Raw genomic sequence first — 20,540 nt, 5'->3', positions numbered from 1 at the left:
ACACACAACAATAATCAGAGGTGTTCAGTTTCACGATTTCCCTTGAGCACAAACTCCCTCATACTCCCTTATTTTCAACACACTCCCCTTCTGCTCCCCCTGGCCTTTTCATTTTCAACAGCTCGCTTGTGTCTCAAAACCCCACCTTTTTTTTCAAGCCTTCTCCAGCTCTTGTTTGAGCTTCTCTCAGGTTTCTGTCTGGAAATTCTGTCTCTCGTTTGTTCCTCTTGTTTTGTTCCTCCTTCCAATCCTGCTGTCACAGATAGTTTCATGTGGTTTAGGGTTTCCTACATGTGTGAAGTACCAATGTGATTGAAAAGCTCTGCCTACTGTACCTGTCTGTCTCTGTCTGTAAATTATACCGTGTAACCTCTGGTGACAAGCTTTGTAATCTATGTGAATGTGTGTGTGCAGTGCTGACAGGGGAGCTGAAGCATTCCAGTGTGGAGTTGCAGAAAATGAGAGAAGAGGAAGAGCGCCTAACTCAGCAGCTGATGTAAGTGTCTACATGTATTTGGCAACACACACATTTACTAAAAACATGCAGATGCACAGATGGGGACGCAGGTGGATCTTGGTATGTGGAGAATGTCCGGTGAAGAACAGTTCACCGCAGGGCTTGGCTCTCCGTATAATTTTCCTCAACCAATCAAACCATTCAAACAGCACCACGGGCGCCGCCCGAACCAGGAAATGCTCACGTTCCACATACTGAGCCCGCTAAGCTGCAACAACAGAGGATTGGACTTGTATACACTCACACAGAGGTCTAGTCAGGGGTTTAGGGAACTAATATGCCCCTGTGGCTTCTGAAAATATGCTGATTAAGAAGCTCTATTAGTTTTAAACTTTTTGCAATTTTGTTTTAATTTTCACCTGGACCTGCGGGCACAGATGTACACACACACACACACACACACACACACACACACACACACACACACACACACACACACACACACACACATCCTGAACACATAGTGATGGATGAATCCTGCTGACTTTTCCTCTAGCGCCACCATGAGGTTGACATGTTGTGAAATGTCTTGACAACTATTGGTTCACATGTAAATGGTCTGCAAAGGCCAAGATCCCAAAGTTTTTCTCCCACACATACCTTACATCACTATGTAACAGCGCTTCTATTGGTTAGCACTCTAACCCCTCGATTCCACCGGGTCCGTCTGCGTCGCGTTAAGGCCGCGTTGCGGCTGCGCCGCGGCGTTCGCCAAGGTCGCGGCCACTCTCGTCAATGGGTGCTATTCCACCAGACGCGATGCTTTACGGCTCAGAAGCGTCCCAGAAGCGTGTCGGTGCTGGGCTCCGCTCAAAATAGGATTGAAGTCTATTTTTCGACGCGACGCGTTGCAGAGGCTCCGGGCAGGGATGGACCGGTCAGAGCCTCCGGCCCATCCCCAAAATAAACTAATTTTGCAGAACATATCCCTCCGTAGTCTTTCAAGTAGGAGAAATGCCAGCGTTCTCCTCCGGTTTACAGGCACTGTGAAAATGATGATATATAGAATAATTATCATGATGAATATTTTTTTTACCACTAAAATACAGCAACACATCTTTGATTCATGTCGTTTATAACTGGACTATTACAATTATTATTAACTTTGTCTGTACAAAGTAGCCTGTCCAGGAAATATGCCCAAATCAACAACAACTGCGAGCCGGCAGGCAAGACGCTCCGCTTCTGAAATGCTTCTGAAACGCGCCCGGTTGAGTATGACACTGGAGGGGGCCGGACCAAAACCGCGGCGCAGCCGTGACGCGACGCAGACGGACCCGGTGGAATCGAGGGGTTACACATTCAACGTGAGGACATCTCCTAATGGTTGACCAATCACAACACAGCCGGCCAGCTCACCAATCAGAGCAGACTGGGCTCTGGTTTCAGACAGAGGGTGAAAAGAGGTGCTGCAGCAAAAATAAAAAAAATAAAGAGCTTTTTGAACATTGAAGCATGGAGACATGTCACAGTAGAGGAACACAATACATATATGAACTTCAAATTTAGCAGAATAATGCCTCTTTAAATATCAAACCAATTATATAGATCATCATACATTATTTTATGTCTCAGGAGAGAAACAAAATACAAATAAGAACCTGAAAATTAGCATAATTGTGCCCCAGATTAGAAAACATTAGCATGCTAAAGAACTAAGTACTGAGAATGTGAACATGACAAACATGTAACTGCTAAACATGATGACGTTAGCACTGTCGTTGTGAGCATTTATCTTTCATTATTGATGCATTCATGTGTTCATCACAGGTGGTGAATGTGGCGCTAACTTAAAGGGGACCTATCATGCAAAATGCACTTTTTGATGTCTTGTATACATAAAGATGTGTGTCGGGGAACTCACGCAGCGTCAGAAAATAAAACCCTCTCTCTTTTCCTCCGTACCCAAATCTCTAAAAACGGAGCTGATCCAGATTTGCGTCCGATATGACGTGATATCGGAAATGTAGGCTGGCTTTACACCCACGGCCCTATCAGAAATGTTGCTATCAGAAACAATACCCGACTGTTTTGGACGTAATATGGTCGGTGTTTACATTAGCATCGCTAACACTCAGAGCTAACCTGTACTGGAGAGCATGTGTGTGAAGAAGCAGGAAGTAAAAGGGAACTCACCTTGTGGTGTAACCGGCAAGAGAGAAAGCCTTTGAGCTCCATACTGTTTCAGAAAGAATCCTTGATAATCCATGATATGGCGTTTCATCACCGCAGTATCTGCCGGTAGAATCTCCCGCATGAGCTCAGCCCCCTCCCTCCCTTTTTTTTCTATCATTTTTTTTTTTTTTAAAGCTTTATACCCAAAATTAGCACTTTTCAAACAGGAAGTGAAATAGAGGGATATATGAGGCATGGGCGATCTGTTTGGTATTTTGAGTAAAACATATGAATCTGTAAAGTAAGTAAAGCAGTCACATGGAGACAACCCGTGTTTACCCAGTTATCCCCAAAACGATGTTAAGTACTTATTTTTGAGATTTTAAACAATGAAAGGGTCAAGTTGACCTTAAGGATAATAGGAGTCTTGGATAAATGATGGCTCAGCACAGGAACATCACATGTTTTTAGTTTGGAAGAAAAGGCCAATGTACAACCGTGTCTGTAACGACCTCTTATCTACTGTTATCACAAGCAGGAGAACACTGAGCTAATCACTGTTGAGGTCAAGTTTTGCAATCTATTTAGAAAGGTTGAAGTTGATATACTCCCAAAAACTCCAGATGGATAAATGATTCCATATTGGGTCATCTCCTGACACTTGTTTTCACTGAACACTCAAAAATGTTTGCACATGTCTCCCGTTCTGAGATATAGTGTTATTCTTAAGCGGAGGAAAGAGGATGCTTTTTTAATCGTGTTGCAGTGACCTCATTCTGGATCTGAAGAAATTAACCACTTGAAAAGCATACACACAAAAACAGACAAGAACACACACGTCCTCCTACTCATAGAGGGAGTACATGTTAAATGTTGCTGCTATCTGATAATCACAACATTAAAGGACTACTTGACCTGACAGACTCACTAATGTGTCCTCCTTCTTCCTCTTTAACCTCCTCATCAGTCACTCTTTTTCCCTCCTAATTCTTTTGTCTTTGTTTTTGACCTTTAAAGATGACTGATTATGCTCTCTCTCTCTCTCTCTCTCTCTCTCTCTCTCTCTCTCTCTCTCTCTCTCTCTCTCTCTCTCTCTCTCTCTCCCCCTCTCATCTCCTCTCTCTCCTCTCTCTCTGGCCAGCTTGATTTACAGAAAGATAGAAAAACATGACTACGGAACACTTGTACTTCTATTGGCATGTGCTCCAACACATTGTACGTGATAGGCTTGTCAACTTAGTTTAAGTCAAAGGAAAGTGCTCAGCCAAAACCCTCCGTTACTAAAGAAACCCATGGTGACCCCCTTCCCCTTAGCCCTTTTGTGTGTGTGTGTGTGTGCGTGCGTACTTGCGTGCGTGCGTGCGTGCGTGTGAGGGATCAGGTCTGAGACGGGGATGATGGAGGGGATGTTTGCAGTCGCACGCGACCCACCCAGACATATGGACATATGCTATAGGGAGAATCAGCCTTAAGGCTATGTTGCATGATGAGGTGTGTGTGTGTGGAGAAGTGGGGGAGGAGGTGAAGGAGCAGGATAAGGAGGCGGGTGTGTTACAAGGGTTGAGGAGAGGGAAAACAGGCTCACATATTTCTGAGTCACTCAACTCTCCTTTCTAGTGCTTTTAATTGAAGTTGTAACTTTTTGCTTAATTTTGGCAAATATTACATAAATACTTGTATGTTGTTATAATTCAAGTCAAGTCAATTTCATTTCAGTCATAAAAAGCCTGTGGTTTCCGTTGTGTTTGGAGCTTCTTGCAACGTTTCGTTTACGGACTGTTTTGAACTTTTGAAACACGAGTCGGAAATAAATAAATCTCTCCAGTCAGGTCTAAACGAGATGTCTCAGTTGATTGGCTAACCATCCTTTCACTGTCCAGTTAATTCTGATTGGTCGTATGTTTAAACAGTCTCTCATAGCCTGTGTGTGTGTTATTCTCACCATACATCATTTCTATAGCTTCTCAAACTTGCATGTGATCCTCTCTCCGGATCCAAGAACAAAAAAGGTACCAGTTTGTTTGTGTGCATGAGGCGTTGCCATCACAACCGCCCAACCTTTGACCCCCCCCCACGTCCATCAAACATCGGCTTTCCGCACCTGTTGGGTTTTTCTGTGGCGCCAGTCGCGTTGCCTTGGAAACGCACATACACACATATTTGAGGGGCGGACTGAGGAATCCCTCTGATCCGAGTGTGCAATCTGATCAGCATGCCAGAGACACTCAAGGGCAGCTTGTTTGTCATGACACTTAACACACACACACAAACGCACACACACATGCACACACACACACATATACTTCAACAATCTTCAAGATCTTTAAGCTCGTTTTTTAATCTTGATTTTGCCCCTGGATGTTTTATTTCTCGAACTTTGTAATAGTGACATCACTATGTAAAACTTGCGCTTCTATTGGCTAGTGCTCCAACACATTGTGCGTGATAGACTAAGGGGCGGGACATCTCTAAGCAGCACATATATGGTTTGTAATCTGGGTCACAATTAACCAATTTTCTTCTCTTCTCCGGACATTGAGCGACTTTGTTCACATCTTGAATAAACCGGACATTTTACTGCATTAGCGTTTTTGCACACATCTTTTGCATTCTTGACACGTTTTTATCGGGGGTTGCCTCGCATGTGGTAGAAAAAGGGGGTTGTTGGTGACAGCATTTGTCAAAAAAGGATCATAGTCAGCTTCACTAACCCCTCCCTGCGACGTCTGGATGACATGTACGTGTCGGGAAGCTTCCTGCTGCCTCCTGATTGGCAGGAGACGTTGAGCTCATCCTTTCATCAGAGGATGAACACATGGATCATCCGACACAGACGCGGGCCAGGTTGAAAGGATGGATTAGAGGCAAGCGAGGGAGAGATGAAAGACAGGATAGATGTACTGAGCAAGGCAGGAGAGATGAAAGAGTGTATGATGGAATGAGTGAAGGTCAAGAGAGGAAGAGTAAAGCATTGATGTGACTGATGTGATGCAGCTTGTTTTCATAAGGCTATGTGTGTTTGTGTGTGTGTGCGTGTGCGTGTGCGTGTGTGTGCGTGTGCGTGTGTGTGTGTGTGTGTGTGTGTGTGTGTGTGTGTGTGTGTGTGTGTGTGTGTGTGTACTAAAGTGTGAAGTATGCATTGTGTGTGTGACTGTTGTTGGCAGTTAAACAACTATTGATCCCAGGGTGCATCCAAGGACCTCATTTCCAACGAGATCTTGTATTTTGCACACACACACACACACACACACACACACACACACACACACACACACACACACACACACACACACACACACACACACACACACACACACACCTCCTCCCTGACCTCAGTCCCGTTTATCTCACATTAGATAAAAATCACTCAAAGCCCTTCAGGAAGGAGGAAGTCTTTCTTCTTTCTGTCTCAGCTTAAAACAACTCTCCTCTTGTTTCTCCCTCTCTTCCCCTCTGTTATCATGTGAGCACATGCTGCACACAAAATTGTATTTTCCTAAAATGCAGAGTGGGTTTTTTTACCCTCTCATGTGGCTGTTTGGCATTTTGGTGACTTGCCATACACCACAATGGGAGGAGAGGCTCAGCAGGGTGTTTCTAGTAATTTGGGTGTCACAGAAACATCATGTTGTTCACCGTGTGCTCAAACTGGATCAGCAAACCATGCTTTAATTTAAAAAGACACACCCACATTTATGATACATTTTTTGACCCACCACGGCCACATCTATATTACCAGGGTTGTGACGGTTACTTTAAAAATGTAATCCGTTACCATTAAAAAAAAAATCATCTAATCTAAGTTTCACATTATTAACAGTAATTGAATTACTTTCTGATACTTTCAGATTACTTCAATATCAAATGCAATGCAATAAATGAAGATGTTTTTTACTTAAAGGCGGGTTAGGTAATTCACTTCAGAAACACTTTTTGTTATATTCCATGGAATGCTCTTAACATCCCGATAGCAATGAATATATTAAATGCTTTGATAAAAAATACATACAAATATATCATCTGTGGAAGCCGTAGTGCTGTAAAAAGCACGACCAATCACCTGAGCCGGCTCGGCTAAAATAACTGGATGGCCTACCTGCCTGTCAGCCTTCCATCTGTGCACAAACTTATCTCGTGCCCTCATTGGTCATGTGCGCGTTCGTGTGTGTTGGAGGAGGGGCTCTGTGAGGAAGTCTGAAGGAAGGGGCAGATCTTTTCCGGTTGTGTACTTTCAAATTCTAGCGCACTCAAGCTGGTTTCTCCATTCTTACCTACCCTACCTTTAAGTGTATTATTTAAGACAACAGAACAACGCAACCTTAGAAAAGAAGAAACAAAGATATTTAGGATTTAAAATGTGTCCTCTGCTCAGAGATTTTATTTATAGGAAAACCTGCCTTTCATGATTTATCTTCAGGCAGTAGCCTAAACACCAACACTGAAACACATGAGCACACACTACAGTTAAAAGAAATCTAATTTACAGAAAATGCTCCGTTTTAGTTTAATACACGCAGTTAACCTCACACGCACTATTTTATGAACATATAGGTTCACCTGCTGAATTAAAAACAGAACAAATGAACCAAAGAAAGTGAAAACCATAAAGCAGATTCAGGCAGTAGACGAATAGATTCACACTTATGCTGTTTTACATGTTTTACTAACATTGTAATCCTGCTAGTAATCCACCAGTAATCTGATTACATTTTTACAGTTCCTTTTTGTGTCCTGATTAGGTAATCCCATTACATGTAATCCAGTACTCCCAAGCCTGTGAATTACACAAAAATGTATAGTGAAGATCCATGGTTGATTCTTATCATCATGTATCATTCCAACAGCTGATAACTCTCATCTGCAGTCTGTCATTTGAGTGACGCGTGTTGTCAAGCTGTGATTACGCACGCCAGATCCAATGTGGTTACCTTGACTAAGTCTTGCGCAAACAGCCAACATGTTCACTCGTAAACACGTTGCTCTGATTGGTTAAAATGCATTAATCTACATTGCAAGTGGAGGCAGTGACGTCTTGAGGTCACATCTCCATGAATACTGCAGAGAATTTTACTCTATATAATAATCCCTCAAGAACCTGTTATTAACGTGCCCGTAACACGCCCACTGACACGCTGACAATGTATGATAATAGATTCTTCTCAATCTCACCTTGTTTCCATGTACACCTCATGCCTGCAGCCGCACAATACCCAGTGCTCCGCCACTCCTTCGGTGCACTTGACTGCACTTTGAACCCGGCGCCTTATAGTTTAATCCAAAACACCCCCGCCTGTTTCACATTTATCTTTATCTTCACCTTAAAAAAAAAAAGGGAGAACAGATGATACATCTTAGTGGAAATAGCAGCTGGGAGTCAGATATCATGTCATCTCTGACCTTGAGGACAGAAAGAGGGGGGACTGACGAGTGGCAGTAGTGAGTAAAGTACAAACCATGTGCTTCAGCTACACAAGCAGATCTGCAGAATATATGATTAGTTTTCCTAATAACATATTTTTGGGATATCGCTGCGATGTTTGGAGCTGTGAAAAGCTGCTGGCTGTATGAGAGTACCCGGTCAGCTTCAAGAAAACACGTATTTTAAAATAACTCTCTCTGCCAAAACGGGACAACGGGATCCACACTTCAAGTTTATAGTGCGTTGAATAATAATTGAATGTAGTGTATGAAATGTAGTTTCAATTTGACTCATGTCAATTTCATTTATGTACTCACAAGGTACTAGATATTTGTAGTTTGTATTTTCACTTTTGATCTGTAAATATATTGTTATCAACGTATTTTAAATACTTCCAAATATCATTACACGTGGACTGACTCCAGCACCAGGATGTTTAGTAACGCACCATAAATGCATAGAAAGCCGGCCAGACTTACAATCTGTTCAGATACAAATATAATACATTATTTATAGACTGTTTTACTGAATCTAATTTAGTAAAAATGTACAAATACTCCCAAACAACAGTCTGTTTTCGATTGGCAGTGAAAACAGATTGTCTGTCTGTGAGCTCAGCCCTCTCACTCTGTATCCTCATTGCGTGTGGCTGCAAGGTCACAGAGCTAGACAGCCAGCTACACACACACACACACACACACACACACACACACACACACACACACACACACACACACACACACACACACACGCACACGCACACGCACAAACACACACACAAACACATTAACTGATCATGCCGCCACAGAGGGGATTAGGCTGGGAAGCCGACAGAGTTAGGAGGGTTAGGGTAAAGTCTGTTTGTGTGTGTATTTGTGTGTGCTTCATACTGTCATGGCACGCAGAAATTAGAATCAAAACTGATTTCCAATTTACTTTCAGAAGAGCGAGGCAGCAGCTGCGCATGAAGGAAGAGGTGATTTCAAAAACATAGCTGCACACATGCACGCGTCTTTAAAAACAACAAAAAAAACCTCAATGACTTACGGAAATCTGCTATGTTGTAAAATGAATAATGGCGTTTTATAAGCCAAAGGACTTGTGAGATAGCATTCTTGAACTTCTGCTGATCCCAGAGGAGGACCTCATTGTTAGGCTTCCTCCTCATGGAAATTCATGCGTAGGAGTGGAGAAAAGCTGTTGTATGGATTTGGAATCTTCCTCAAGTACTATTCCGATGACGCTTGAAATTGTTAAAGCATACTCTGGGTGTTAAAGAGGCCTGTGTTCCCTCCAGAGGGAGTTTCTCTCCCACACTCCCCCCCTGCCGGAAACGCCTCCATTGGACTCCTTTGTTAACTTCCGTAACATAGTGATATTACATTACATGTTACTTGTTAGACGCTTTTATCCAAAGCGACTTACATACTCAATACTGTGGACAATCCCCGCAGGAGCACTTTGGGGTGAAGTGTCTCAGGGACACCTGTGACCCCTGATCCCAACACCAACGCACAACCCACTGCACCACACGCCTCCCGTGATAACACTTTGTAACACTCACGCTCCTTTAGCTAGCACTCCAACACATTGTATGTGATATAGGCTAAGGGGCGGGACATTTCTAAGCAGTAGACAAATCACAATAGAGCCTACCAGCTAACCAATCAGAGCAGGGCTCTGGTTTCAGACAGAGGGTGAAAAGAGGTGCTGCAGCACAGGCAGTATGAGAAAAACTAAGAGCTTTTTAAACATTGAAGCATGGAGACATGTCGCAGTAGAGTAATAAAATACTGACATGAACCTGAACATGAGCATAATATGTCCTCTTTAATATGATACTTCTACCTGCCTGAATGTGAAAATGGCGGTACAAGGAAAGGACTATTGTATTTTCAGCTGTCTCACCTATCTGTATCGTAATTGAACTAACTTGAAGAGTGATCATGCCGTGCACTTTGTGTCTCCAGGGAGCAGAGGAGACAGAGTGAGGAGCAGCTGTCCCGTGAGAAACACTCTGAGAGCCTGCACCGGGACAAACTACTCAGGTATCTTGTGAGAAATTCCCATCCCTTCCCTTATCCAACTTTCCCACAATCTCTGTTCTCATCCCACTCATTGTCCTCCACGTCGTCAACTTCCTCTGCTCCACTTCTCCTTCCTGCCAGAGAGAGGCGGGATATTAGTGTCAGCTGAGATCTGCTCTTGGAGCATTTGAGGAGATCTTAGGCTCCGTAAAGTGCCAGTGACACAACAGAGAGTCTCGTGTGAGGCCGGCGCAACAGATGGAAGCACTCCTTAGCTGGCGTGGACTTATGTTTCTCACACACACACACACACACACACACACACACACACACACACACACACACACACACACACACACACACACACACACACACACACACACACACATCTGTGCACATACTGTAGATATACAGAGGCACTTCTATTGGAGAACACCAGACCAACACACACCCACAGACGGACATCTACACACACACCGCCTCTCATCTTTCCGTGCAGCCGTTAGATGTTTATTGGGTGTGTATTTTTGTTACATGGTATCTGCTGGTTTTCTTTTTCTAAGCCACTGGCAGCCTGGTGTGTTCAATTACACTGTCGATTTGTTTCCTTTCCCACACAGCAGTCTCTGATCTCACCCTTTTGGCTGCTATACATTGCAACATATGATAGCACTCCGATGGGGGGGGTGGGGGCTATTTCAGTAGGGATGGGGGAGATTGGGAGAAGAGAGCTCAAAGAAAATGTAATGGGAGACAAAAAATGCACCAAATTGTCCAAAGATTGGAGACTATGGGATGCTAAGACAATGTGCATCTGCTCAACACGATTCGGTTTCTTCAGAGAAATCAATAAGTACCTGCTATCTTTGTAGACGCTGCTTTTATGTTGAAAGGTTTGTGAATCTCTCCATGTTTTGAAATGGCTTTTTGTGAATGTCTCTGTAGCTTTTCCTCATTTTCCAGTTTAACAATTTAACGGCCAACTTTTCCTTAGAGCAGAGGTGGAGAGCAACTAAGGCCTGCTGTGTCCTTATAGCGCCTGTTTCTGTTAAAACAAGTGATATGCAAACAACATATCACCGCTGTTAAACACAGAATAGTATGGAATTTATCATCTGTTTGTGCTACTATATATTATTTGACATACACTATGATCATCAACCAGAAGATTCTTGCTCTCACACTTTGTCTGAATGCGCTTCACCGCTCTGTCTGTAAGTCGTAGAGCAAGGAGGACAAAAGTCACACACTCTCTTCAAGCTTTTCTTCCAATTTCTACAGTCACCGGCGTTTTTCTGAGAAGTTGAAATACTTCAACTCGGAACGGCATGCACGGTTTTCTCATTGGAATCAATTGAAAAAGGCACTATGTAGTCCAGGGCTATTCAATTAGTTTGGAATGGGGCCGGTTGACGAAAATGATCCAAAGCAAGGGGCCGGGAAAAAGATGGCTTGAAATATGAGCAAACATATTAAGAGCTTCAGATACAGTTAATACTACAACAGCATAGTGGAGTGCATATATTGTGTTTAATTAAATCAAACAACATAGCCCCAAGGCCTTTATGGATCTAAATGGCAAGTTCAGAACTCAGTACATGTGAAGCTAATTTAACCATCAACATCATTTGATTTCATTTAGGTGAAATGATCTAATCATTCACGCAGAGATGCAATAAATGACAGGAGTTGTCTCTACAGTAGCTAGTAGGTGGGCTCGAAACCCGAGCCCGCCAAGGTTTTCAGGCAATGTCTTCCCCTCTATCTCTCAATGTAACACCCTCTCTGGAATAAAGGCACTCTGGCTCAATTACTTTTTAACATTATACTCAAAGGGCCAGTAAATAGCACCCCGGGGCCGGATTTGGCCCGCGGGCCGCCAATTGAATAGCCCTTATGTAGACTAAGGGAGGTTAGTCAGAGGTTAGACTGTTTTACTTTTACTCCACTACATACACCTTTGGTTAGAAAATTCAGATTCAGAATAAAACATGCAATTAACAAAAAATGTATCTGTATGTATAAAATGTTTACTTCCCGGTCCGCCTTAAAAAAATAGGTCACCACTACACCACTCTGTTCTTTCTTATGAAACAAACTATGATGCACACTCCCCTTGTTGTTAGTATGTGTACTTGTAGGTGTTGTGTTTTTGTCAAAACATGCACACACTGTATACAGATACAAATTGGAAACTTTTCCTAATGGGATATCACCGTATGGACTGTAGCAGAGTGTTTGAGCTCATATCCTGCATCTTTTCTAACAGGTTAAAAGAGAAGTTGGAGGACAAACACGAGATGTGGTTGTCGTGCCAACAAAGGTATGACACCATGCAGGAGCAGCTGTCGTCATGGCAGCAGAGAGAGGCACAGATGAGCAGGAAGTACCGCGCAGCTGAAGAGGAAGTGATGCGACAGAGGGAAACCCTGGAGAAGACCCAGGAGGAAACGAGGGAGCTGAGGAGAGACAGGTTAGGAATTGTTACATCTAAATTCTTCCCCAAATCACGCTACCTATTTTGTTAAGACTTATTTTATTTATCTTAATAGGATTCTTTACCTATAACTCTAAACTAAAATGGCACTCCAACCTCCACTCAGGCTAATGGTGCATTCACATGCTCCTTCGATGGTCCAATTTCTCGTGTTCTGAAGTTTTTCAGACTTCAATGTGTTAATGAGAGTGAATCCCTAATGTGGACATATCATAACTTCTACAAAGATAGGATGCTGTATTTTTATTCCAACTCTAAAACTGGGAGGCAGCCTTAGTGATTTGTTTTTCCTAACAGTGACACCACCAGCACAGACTAGTGGCTGTGCTGAGTCTCTGGTCAGGAAATAGACTGTTTAGTTCTGTTAATGTTAAATATTTACAAGTATTTTGTGCCTGAGAGGACACGGGGTGAGTGCAGGCAGGAATTCTGTGAATGTGTTCTCGACAGTGCTGAAGCAGAGAGCCTGTGTCTCTCTGAGAGCAGAGGGAGTGGATCTAATGCTGCTGGGAGCACTGCCCAGGCTTTATGTGAGGTGTCTCCCTGTGTGGCCGGATCACACTGCTTAACCCTTAGATGCATAAGTGGGTCTTTTTTGACCCGGTGAGGTGGTTTTCTTAGAGGTTCTTTGTAATTACTTTTGTTATCATTTCATATTCCAGCTATTCCTCAAAAAACATGTTTTGGATATCATGCCATTCACATTTTAAATTTACATTTTAAGAAATTGTAGTTTTTGTATTACTACCCCAAGCTTCCATAAGTGGGTCAAAAATGACCCGCATGCATTTTCTATGGAATCCTACGGGAACCTTTGATTCTTATCACCTGTGGCTGTCAGGAATACATTCACTGTGGACCACACAGACTACATCTCAAGGGACACCTCTCAGGAAGATTATTTTACACCGCAAGATCTGAAACCTGTCAGTATAATAATAATAATACATTATATTTGTATAGGGCTTTTCAAGGACTCAAAATCGCTTTACAACATAAGGGAAGGTTAGGGTGGGGGGTATAGGACTATCAAACTTGATCAACCGGCATGGATTGATGGGGGGGGGGGCTATGAGTAGACAAGAGGAGAAGAGATGAGTTTTGAAAAGGGACTGGAATGCTGTGAGGGTCTCAGAATAGCGAAGATCTTTGCATCAATATGTTCAAAACGTTTTTTTTAAATGTAATTTTTTTTTCTAAAATTATAAAAATAGAGAAACATTTTATATAAAATATTTCTAGTGTGAACCAAAATATAATACTAAATATTATACAAGTGATTTTTCTTAACCAAAATGACAAAAATGGCATAAAAACACATATTATTCTAATACGGGTCCTTTTTGGCCCACTTATAGAAGAGGGTCCAGTCACTCGTGCATCTAAGGGTTAAAAACCTCACATTTACGGGTGTTTATCCATGTTATTACGTTATTCTATTTGATTTTTTTGACTACATGTGCCCAGTGGCATTCAGATCCTTTACTTGAGAAAAGTACTAATACACTGTACAAATCTTACTTAGGAAAAAAAAGTCCAGGCAAGAACGTCGTTGTGTGCAGTTTTATTCAGATGATTCAATATCAAACAGTACAATGGCACGGTTGTTGCCCCGATGCCTTTTCTGTGGCCTCCTTGTGTTAAAAAACATTTGCCGTTCTGGTGCTCCAATCCCACCTCCACCTGTCTCCAATACATACCTTAATCACCCAGTTCCCACAACTGCCTTCGGAATGAAAGCATTAAGAATGACTTTAATTAACTCAAATAAATTACACTAAACAATGATTATTTAAATGTTAAATTATCAAAATATATAAATCAATGTATAGCTCCAACTATTATTCGGAAATGTTTTTTACCATCTGTTGTAATTACTTCCTTGTTGGCGAGGACAAAAAAAAGCAATGAAATAGAAGTCGGATTATTATGTCGAAATATTTTTTACATATACTGTAAAAAAAATAAATAAAATATGAGCCATTTGACTCCCAACAAATTGCAGAAGTATAAGGTAATCCTCAAATATTTAAATGCGAAGACTTCACTGAAAATGAAAGCTTGTCCCTCGAGGCTGAAATATTTTTTCCAGTTGAACTCATTTTGTGAATAAATGTCAAAAGCTCGGTTGAACACAAAGAGACACAGAGGCATGTTTCTATGTGCTGTCCTCAGATGAACTGGGTTTATAGTGGCTGGAGGGCTAACGGTCATTGTGTGTTTGTGTGTCTTTAGTAAGGAAACCTGATTCTCCTGTCAGTGTTCTTTTTCAATAATGGCCACCTCGCTGCACATTATCCCTCTTATTACATGGCGACATGCTAACTTGTACCAACAAGTGGACTCACAATATTGATTTGATAGTGTGTATTTATTGTCTGTCTTCTTCTGTTGTTCCTGTTAGTGTTTACTTCCTGTCTGTCTTCTTCTCTTAATTTATCTCTATGGGAGGCGTGAGGCGCAGTGGGTAGTGCATTTGTGTTTGAATCAGGGGGTCACAGGTTCAAACCCCACTGCAGTCAGCATGTCGTTGTGTCCCTGGGACACTTCACCCCAAGTTGCTCCTGTGGGGATTGCCCACAGTATTGAGTATGTTAGTCGCTTTGGATAAAAGCGTCTAACAAGTAATATGTAATGTAAAAATCTGACGTCCAGCTCTTTGTCTTTTAACCTCTAGCCTTCTTTACTTTACTGGGGACAGTTTAGCCATCATGAGTCCAACGTTTCCTGCTCTCCACAAATATAAAAATAAATATTGAAAAAGTATTCCACTGTATTATTTGTTGTCATATTTGTAATATTTGTTGTCAACAGACGACATTAAATTGTCCGGACTTCATTCTGTGGATTGATACGACTGCACATAGATCAGAGCGTCCTCCTTAGCAACAGTCTGCTAGCGAAAAATGTGCAGACCACAGAATGTCCAAATTGACCAATCAGAATCGAGTATTCAGCTAAACTGTGTAATAAAGACAAGGAGGAGTATGAATAGAAGCATGAAATGAAGGAGAAAAGAAGGGAGCAGGCTGAGGGAGAGGTTGGGAGTCAGGGTGGGGGGGGGAGGATGGAGATCGTGACTGTGGTCGCCGCGGTTACTTCACACACTGTCTGTCTCTTGCGTGCAGCCCGAGTTGAAGGGGCGCACACGATCCACACACAGACACACACACACACACACACACACACACACACACACATGAAATATGACAGCTTGCACTCAGCTGTGGAAAGTGACTATAGGTACAAATACTCAAGTATTGTACTTAAGTACTTTTTGGACATATTTGTACTTTACTTAAGTTCTTCCTTTTAAAGCTACTTCTTACTTCTACTTCTGATCTTGTAATGGAGTATTTAAAGTTGAAATAGTATCTGTTTTTACTTACTCTAACACGGCTTCACTGGTTTCAGTTTAACTGACACAAAGTCAAAGACAGGCAGACAGCAGAGAGAGTGGAGAGAGTAAAAGATTTAAAAATCAAGAGAGGTCAGGAGTATCTGAGCGGTTTCTCATCCATCTGTTAAATACGAGAGGACATGTTTCAAGTGGTCTTCAGGCAGCAGAGGAATGTGACAGGAATTATGATCTCTCTTCTGTCCCTATGTAGAGAAGTGGTTTAACACTGAGGCTTAGCCAGGTTTAGATACATCTAACTGTATTATCAGGATACAAAAATATTCCCTTACAATTACTTAAAATGTGAATCTATACGCCTACTGCCTGAATCTGCTTCATGGCTTTCACTTTCTTTGGTTCATTTATTCTGTTTTTAATTCAGTAGGTGAACCTATATGTTCATAAAATAGTGTGTGTGAGCTTAACTGTGTGTCCATCCATCCATCTTCTCCCGCTTATCCGTGATCGGGTCGCGGGGGTAGCAGTTCCAGCAGAGAGCCCCAAACTTTCTTTTCCCTGGCGACATCAACCAGCTCTGACTGGGGGATCCCAAGGCGCTCCCAGGCCAGCGAAGAGATATAATCCCTCCACCTGGTCCTAGGTCTACCCCTTGGTCTCTTCCCAGCTGGACGTGCCTGGAACACCTCCCTAGGGAGGCGCCCAGGTGGCATCCTAACTAGGTGCCCGAACCACCTCAACTGGCTCCTTTCGACGCGAAGGAGGAGCGGCTCAACTCCGAGTCCCTCCCTGATGACCGAACTTCTCACCTTATCCCTAAGGGAGACACCAGCCACCCTGCGGAGAAAACCCATCTCGGCCGCTTGTATCCGCGATCTCGTTCTTTCGGTCATGACCCATCCTTCATGACCATAGGTGAGGGTAGGAACGAAAATGGCCCGGAAGACCGAGAGCTTTGCCTTCTGGCTCAGCTCCCTTTTCGTCACAACGGTGCGGTAAAGCGACTGCAGTACCGCTCCCGCTGCTCCGATTCTCCGGCCCATCTCACGCTCCATTGTTCCCTCACTCGAGAACAAGACCCCGAGATACTTGAACTCCTTCACTTGGGGTAAGGACTCATTCCCTACCTGGAGTGGACAGTCCATCGGTTTCCTGCTGAGAACCATGGCCTCAGATTTGGAGGTGCTGATCCTCATCCCAGCCGCTTCACACTCGGTTGCGAACCGATCCAGTGAGTGCTGAAGGTCGCAGACCGATGAAGCCATCAGAACCACATCATCTGCAAAAAGCAGTGGTGCAATCCTTAGTCCACCGAACTGCAGACCCCCTCCCCCATGACTACGCCTCGAAATCCGATCCATGTATATTACAAACAGGATTGGTGACAAAGCGCAGCCCTGGCGGAGGCCAACCCTCACCGGAAATGGGTCCGACTTACTGCCGAGGACCCGGACACAGCTCTCGCTTTGGGAAAACAGAGATTGGATGGCCCTGAGTAGCGACCCCCTCACCCCATACTCCCGCAGCACCTCCCACAGTAACTCCCTGGGAACTCGGTCATACGCCTTCTCCAAGTCTACAAAACACATGTAGACCGGATAAGCGTACTCCCAGGCCCCCTCCAGGATCCTTGCGAGAGTAAAAAGCTGATCCGTCGTTCCACGACCAGGACGGAATCCGCATTGTTCCTCCTCAATCTGAGGTTCGACAATCGGCCTGACCCTCCTTTCGAGTACCTTAGAGTAAACTTTCCCGGGGAGGCTGAGTAGTGTGATGCCTCTGTAATTGGCACACACCCTCTGATCCCCCTTTTTAAATAGGGGAACCACCACCCCGGTCTGCCACTCCTTCGGTACTGTTTCCGACTTCCACGCAACGTTGATGAGACGTGTCAACCATGACAGTCCCTCAACACCCAGAGCCTTCAGCATTTCCGGGCGGATCTCATCCACCCCCGGGGCTTTGCCACTGTGGAGTTGTTTGACGACCTCAGTGACCTCCCCCCGGGAGATTGGTGTTGATCCCCCGTCATACTCCAGCTCTGCCTCTAACATAGAGGGCGGAGTTGTCGGGTTCAGGAGTTCCTCAAAGTGTTCCTTCCAACGCCCTAACACTCCATCAGTTGAGGTCAACAACGTCCCATCCTTACTGTACACAGCTTGGATGGTTCCCTGCTTCCCCCTCCTGAGGTGTCGGACAGTTTTCCAGAACAACTTTGGTGCCGCCCGAAAGTCCTTCTCCATGTCTTCTCCGAACTTCTCCCACACCCGCTGCTTTGCCTCGGCCACGGATGAGGCTGCTGCCCTTCGGGCCTGTCGGTACCTTGCAACTGCCTCGGGAGTCCCCCGGGATAACAAATCCCTGAAGGCCTCCTTCTTCAGTCGGACGGCTTCCCTGACCACCGGTGTCCACCAGGAGGTTCGAGGGTTACCGCCCCTTGAGGCACCTAGGACCTTGAGACCACAGCTCCCCGCCGCGGCTTCGGCAATAGAGGCTTTGAACACCGACCACTCTGGTTCAATGTCCCCAACCTCCACAGGAATGCCCGAAAAGCTCCGCCGGAGGTGTGAGTTGAAGGCCTCCTGAACTTGGGCCTCCTCCAGACGTTCCCAGTTCACCCGAACTACACGTTTGGGCTTACCAGGTCTATCCAGAGGCTTCCCTCGCCACTCGACCCAACTCACCACCAGATGGTGATCAGTTGACAACTCCGCCCCTCTCTTTACCCGAGTGTCCAAAACATACGGCCTCAGGTCCGATGATACGATAACGAAATCGATCATGGACCTTCTGCCTAGGGTGCTCTGGTACCACGTACACTTATGAGCATCCTTATGTTCGAACATGGTGTTTGTTATGGCCAATCCATGACTAGCACAGAAGTCCAGTAACAAACCACCACTCCGGTTCAGATCAGGGGGGCCGTTCCTCCCAATCACGCCCCTCCAAGTGTCTCCATCATTGCCCACATGTGCGTTGAAGTCTCCCAGCAAGATTAAAGAGTCCCCTTCAGGAGCCCCATACAGGACTCTTTCCAGGGTCTCCAAGAAGGCCGTATACTCTGAACTGCTGTTGGGTGCATAAGCACACACAACAGTCAGAGTTTTCCCCCCCATAACCCGCAGGCGTAGGGAGGCGACCCTCTCGTCCACTGGGGTAAACTCCAACAACGAAGCACCTAACCGGGGACTTGTGAGTATCCCCACACCCGCCCGGCGCCTCACACCTTGAGCAACTCCGGAGAAGAATAGAGTCCAACCCCTATCCAGAAGTAAGGTTCCAGAGCCGACGCTGTGCGTAGAGGTGAGCCCAACCAGATCCAACTGGTAACGCTCCACCTCCCGCACAAGCTCCGGCTCCTTCCCCCCCCAGAGAGGTGACGTTCCACGTCCCCAAAGCCAGCTTCTGTCGCCCGGGTCTGGTCCGTCGAGACCCTCCGCTTTCCACTGCCACCCTTCTGGCAGCGCACCCGACCCCATTGATGTTTCCCGTAGGTGGTGGGCCCGCGGGACGGAGAAGCGGAGGTGTTGCCCACGTTGCCTTTTCGGGCTGGGCCCGGCCGGGCTCCGTGGCAAGCCCGGCCACCAGACTGTGTGTATGAAACTAAAACGGAGCATTTTCTGTCAGCTCAGATTTTATTTCTGCTTTTTTAAACGGTAGTGTGTGCTCATGTGTTGAAAGGCAGGTTTTCCTATGAATGAAATCTTTGAGCAGAGGACATGTTTTTGTATCCTAAATATCTTGTTTTTTTCTTTTCCAAGGTCACATTGTTTCGTTGTGTCATTATACACTTCAGTAAAAATCATCTTATTAATATTTATTTTCTCTTGGATTTATTTGAATTGCATTTCCTATTGAGGTAATCCAAAAGTAACTCAGTACTCAGATTACGTTACATTCTTTTACAGGTAACTAGTCATTGTAACAGATTACATTTTAAAGTATGACTTCCAACCCTTGGCTTTACACAATAAAGCCAATAAAAGCCTTTAAGAAAGAATATTGTAAGATCTCTCAGATACTTCCTTCAGCTATTTTCTCTCGTCTCTTTGCCTGGAGTGGAACATATTATTTCATCATTGTCTGGGTCTCTTTTATTTGTATTGTGTCCGTTTTTATTCACTTGTCATAAATGTCCATTTGCTGTAAATTCACATTTTAACAAGGCAGTCAGTTCCTGTTTTGAAAGCGTGGGTGAAAATGTATGACTTTGAAATATAAATCCTCTTTCCAGAGTTATATTATTATTATCTGTGTTATATATTAGATGACGACAGCTGATCTTGATTAACACACAATAACTATTTGAAATGAGGTTTCGCTGTATTATTTGGAGTAAAGTCAGCCTTCTTTGAGGAGATAGTATCAGCATAGAGTCAAAAAATTGAATGTGCCTTATGATGAGGAAGCAGCCTCACACACACACACACACACACACACACACACACACACACACACACACACACACACTGCACACACACTAGCCTGTCCTTAAAAGCAGCCTGGCGTGTGAGTGAATGAGAGAGTTCCTCCCTGTAATCCCCCCAGACCTCCTTCTGAGGGCTGCATTTGCACGCTCATGCTCCCCGGGGGGTCACACACTCGCA

General features: G+C 44.2%; 1 protein-coding gene across 4 annotated transcripts in view; it reads left to right on the top strand.

Annotated features, from left to right (window-relative positions):
- The first annotated feature begins 365 nt into the window (after positions 1-365).
- LOC117551622 (leucine-, glutamate- and lysine-rich protein 1-like) overlaps positions 366-20,540 on the top strand; it is a 37,097-nt gene continuing 16,922 nt past the window's right edge. For 2 of the 4 annotated variants that reach the window (XM_034224555.1, XM_034224554.1), the window contains exons 1-3: positions 366-496; positions 10,022-10,099; positions 12,348-12,551. Coding sequence is in view for 2 of the 4 variants with exons in the window: in XM_034224557.1 (XP_034080448.1) it covers positions 459-496; positions 10,022-10,099; positions 12,348-12,551 (320 nt within the window). In the remaining 2 variants the exon portion in view is untranslated. The remainder of the gene's footprint in view (positions 497-10,021; positions 10,100-12,347; positions 12,552-20,540) is intronic. The other 2 variants (XM_034224557.1, XM_034224556.1) reach the window with 1 other exon arrangement.

The sequence above is a fragment of the Gymnodraco acuticeps genome, unplaced genomic scaffold (genome assembly GCF_902827175.1).
Source record: "Gymnodraco acuticeps unplaced genomic scaffold, fGymAcu1.1, whole genome shotgun sequence".
Classification (NCBI taxonomy): Eukaryota; Metazoa; Chordata; class Actinopteri; order Perciformes; family Bathydraconidae; genus Gymnodraco; species Gymnodraco acuticeps.
Note: the sequence above shows the minus strand (reverse complement) of the source record. Positions and strands in the feature narration are given on the sequence as shown.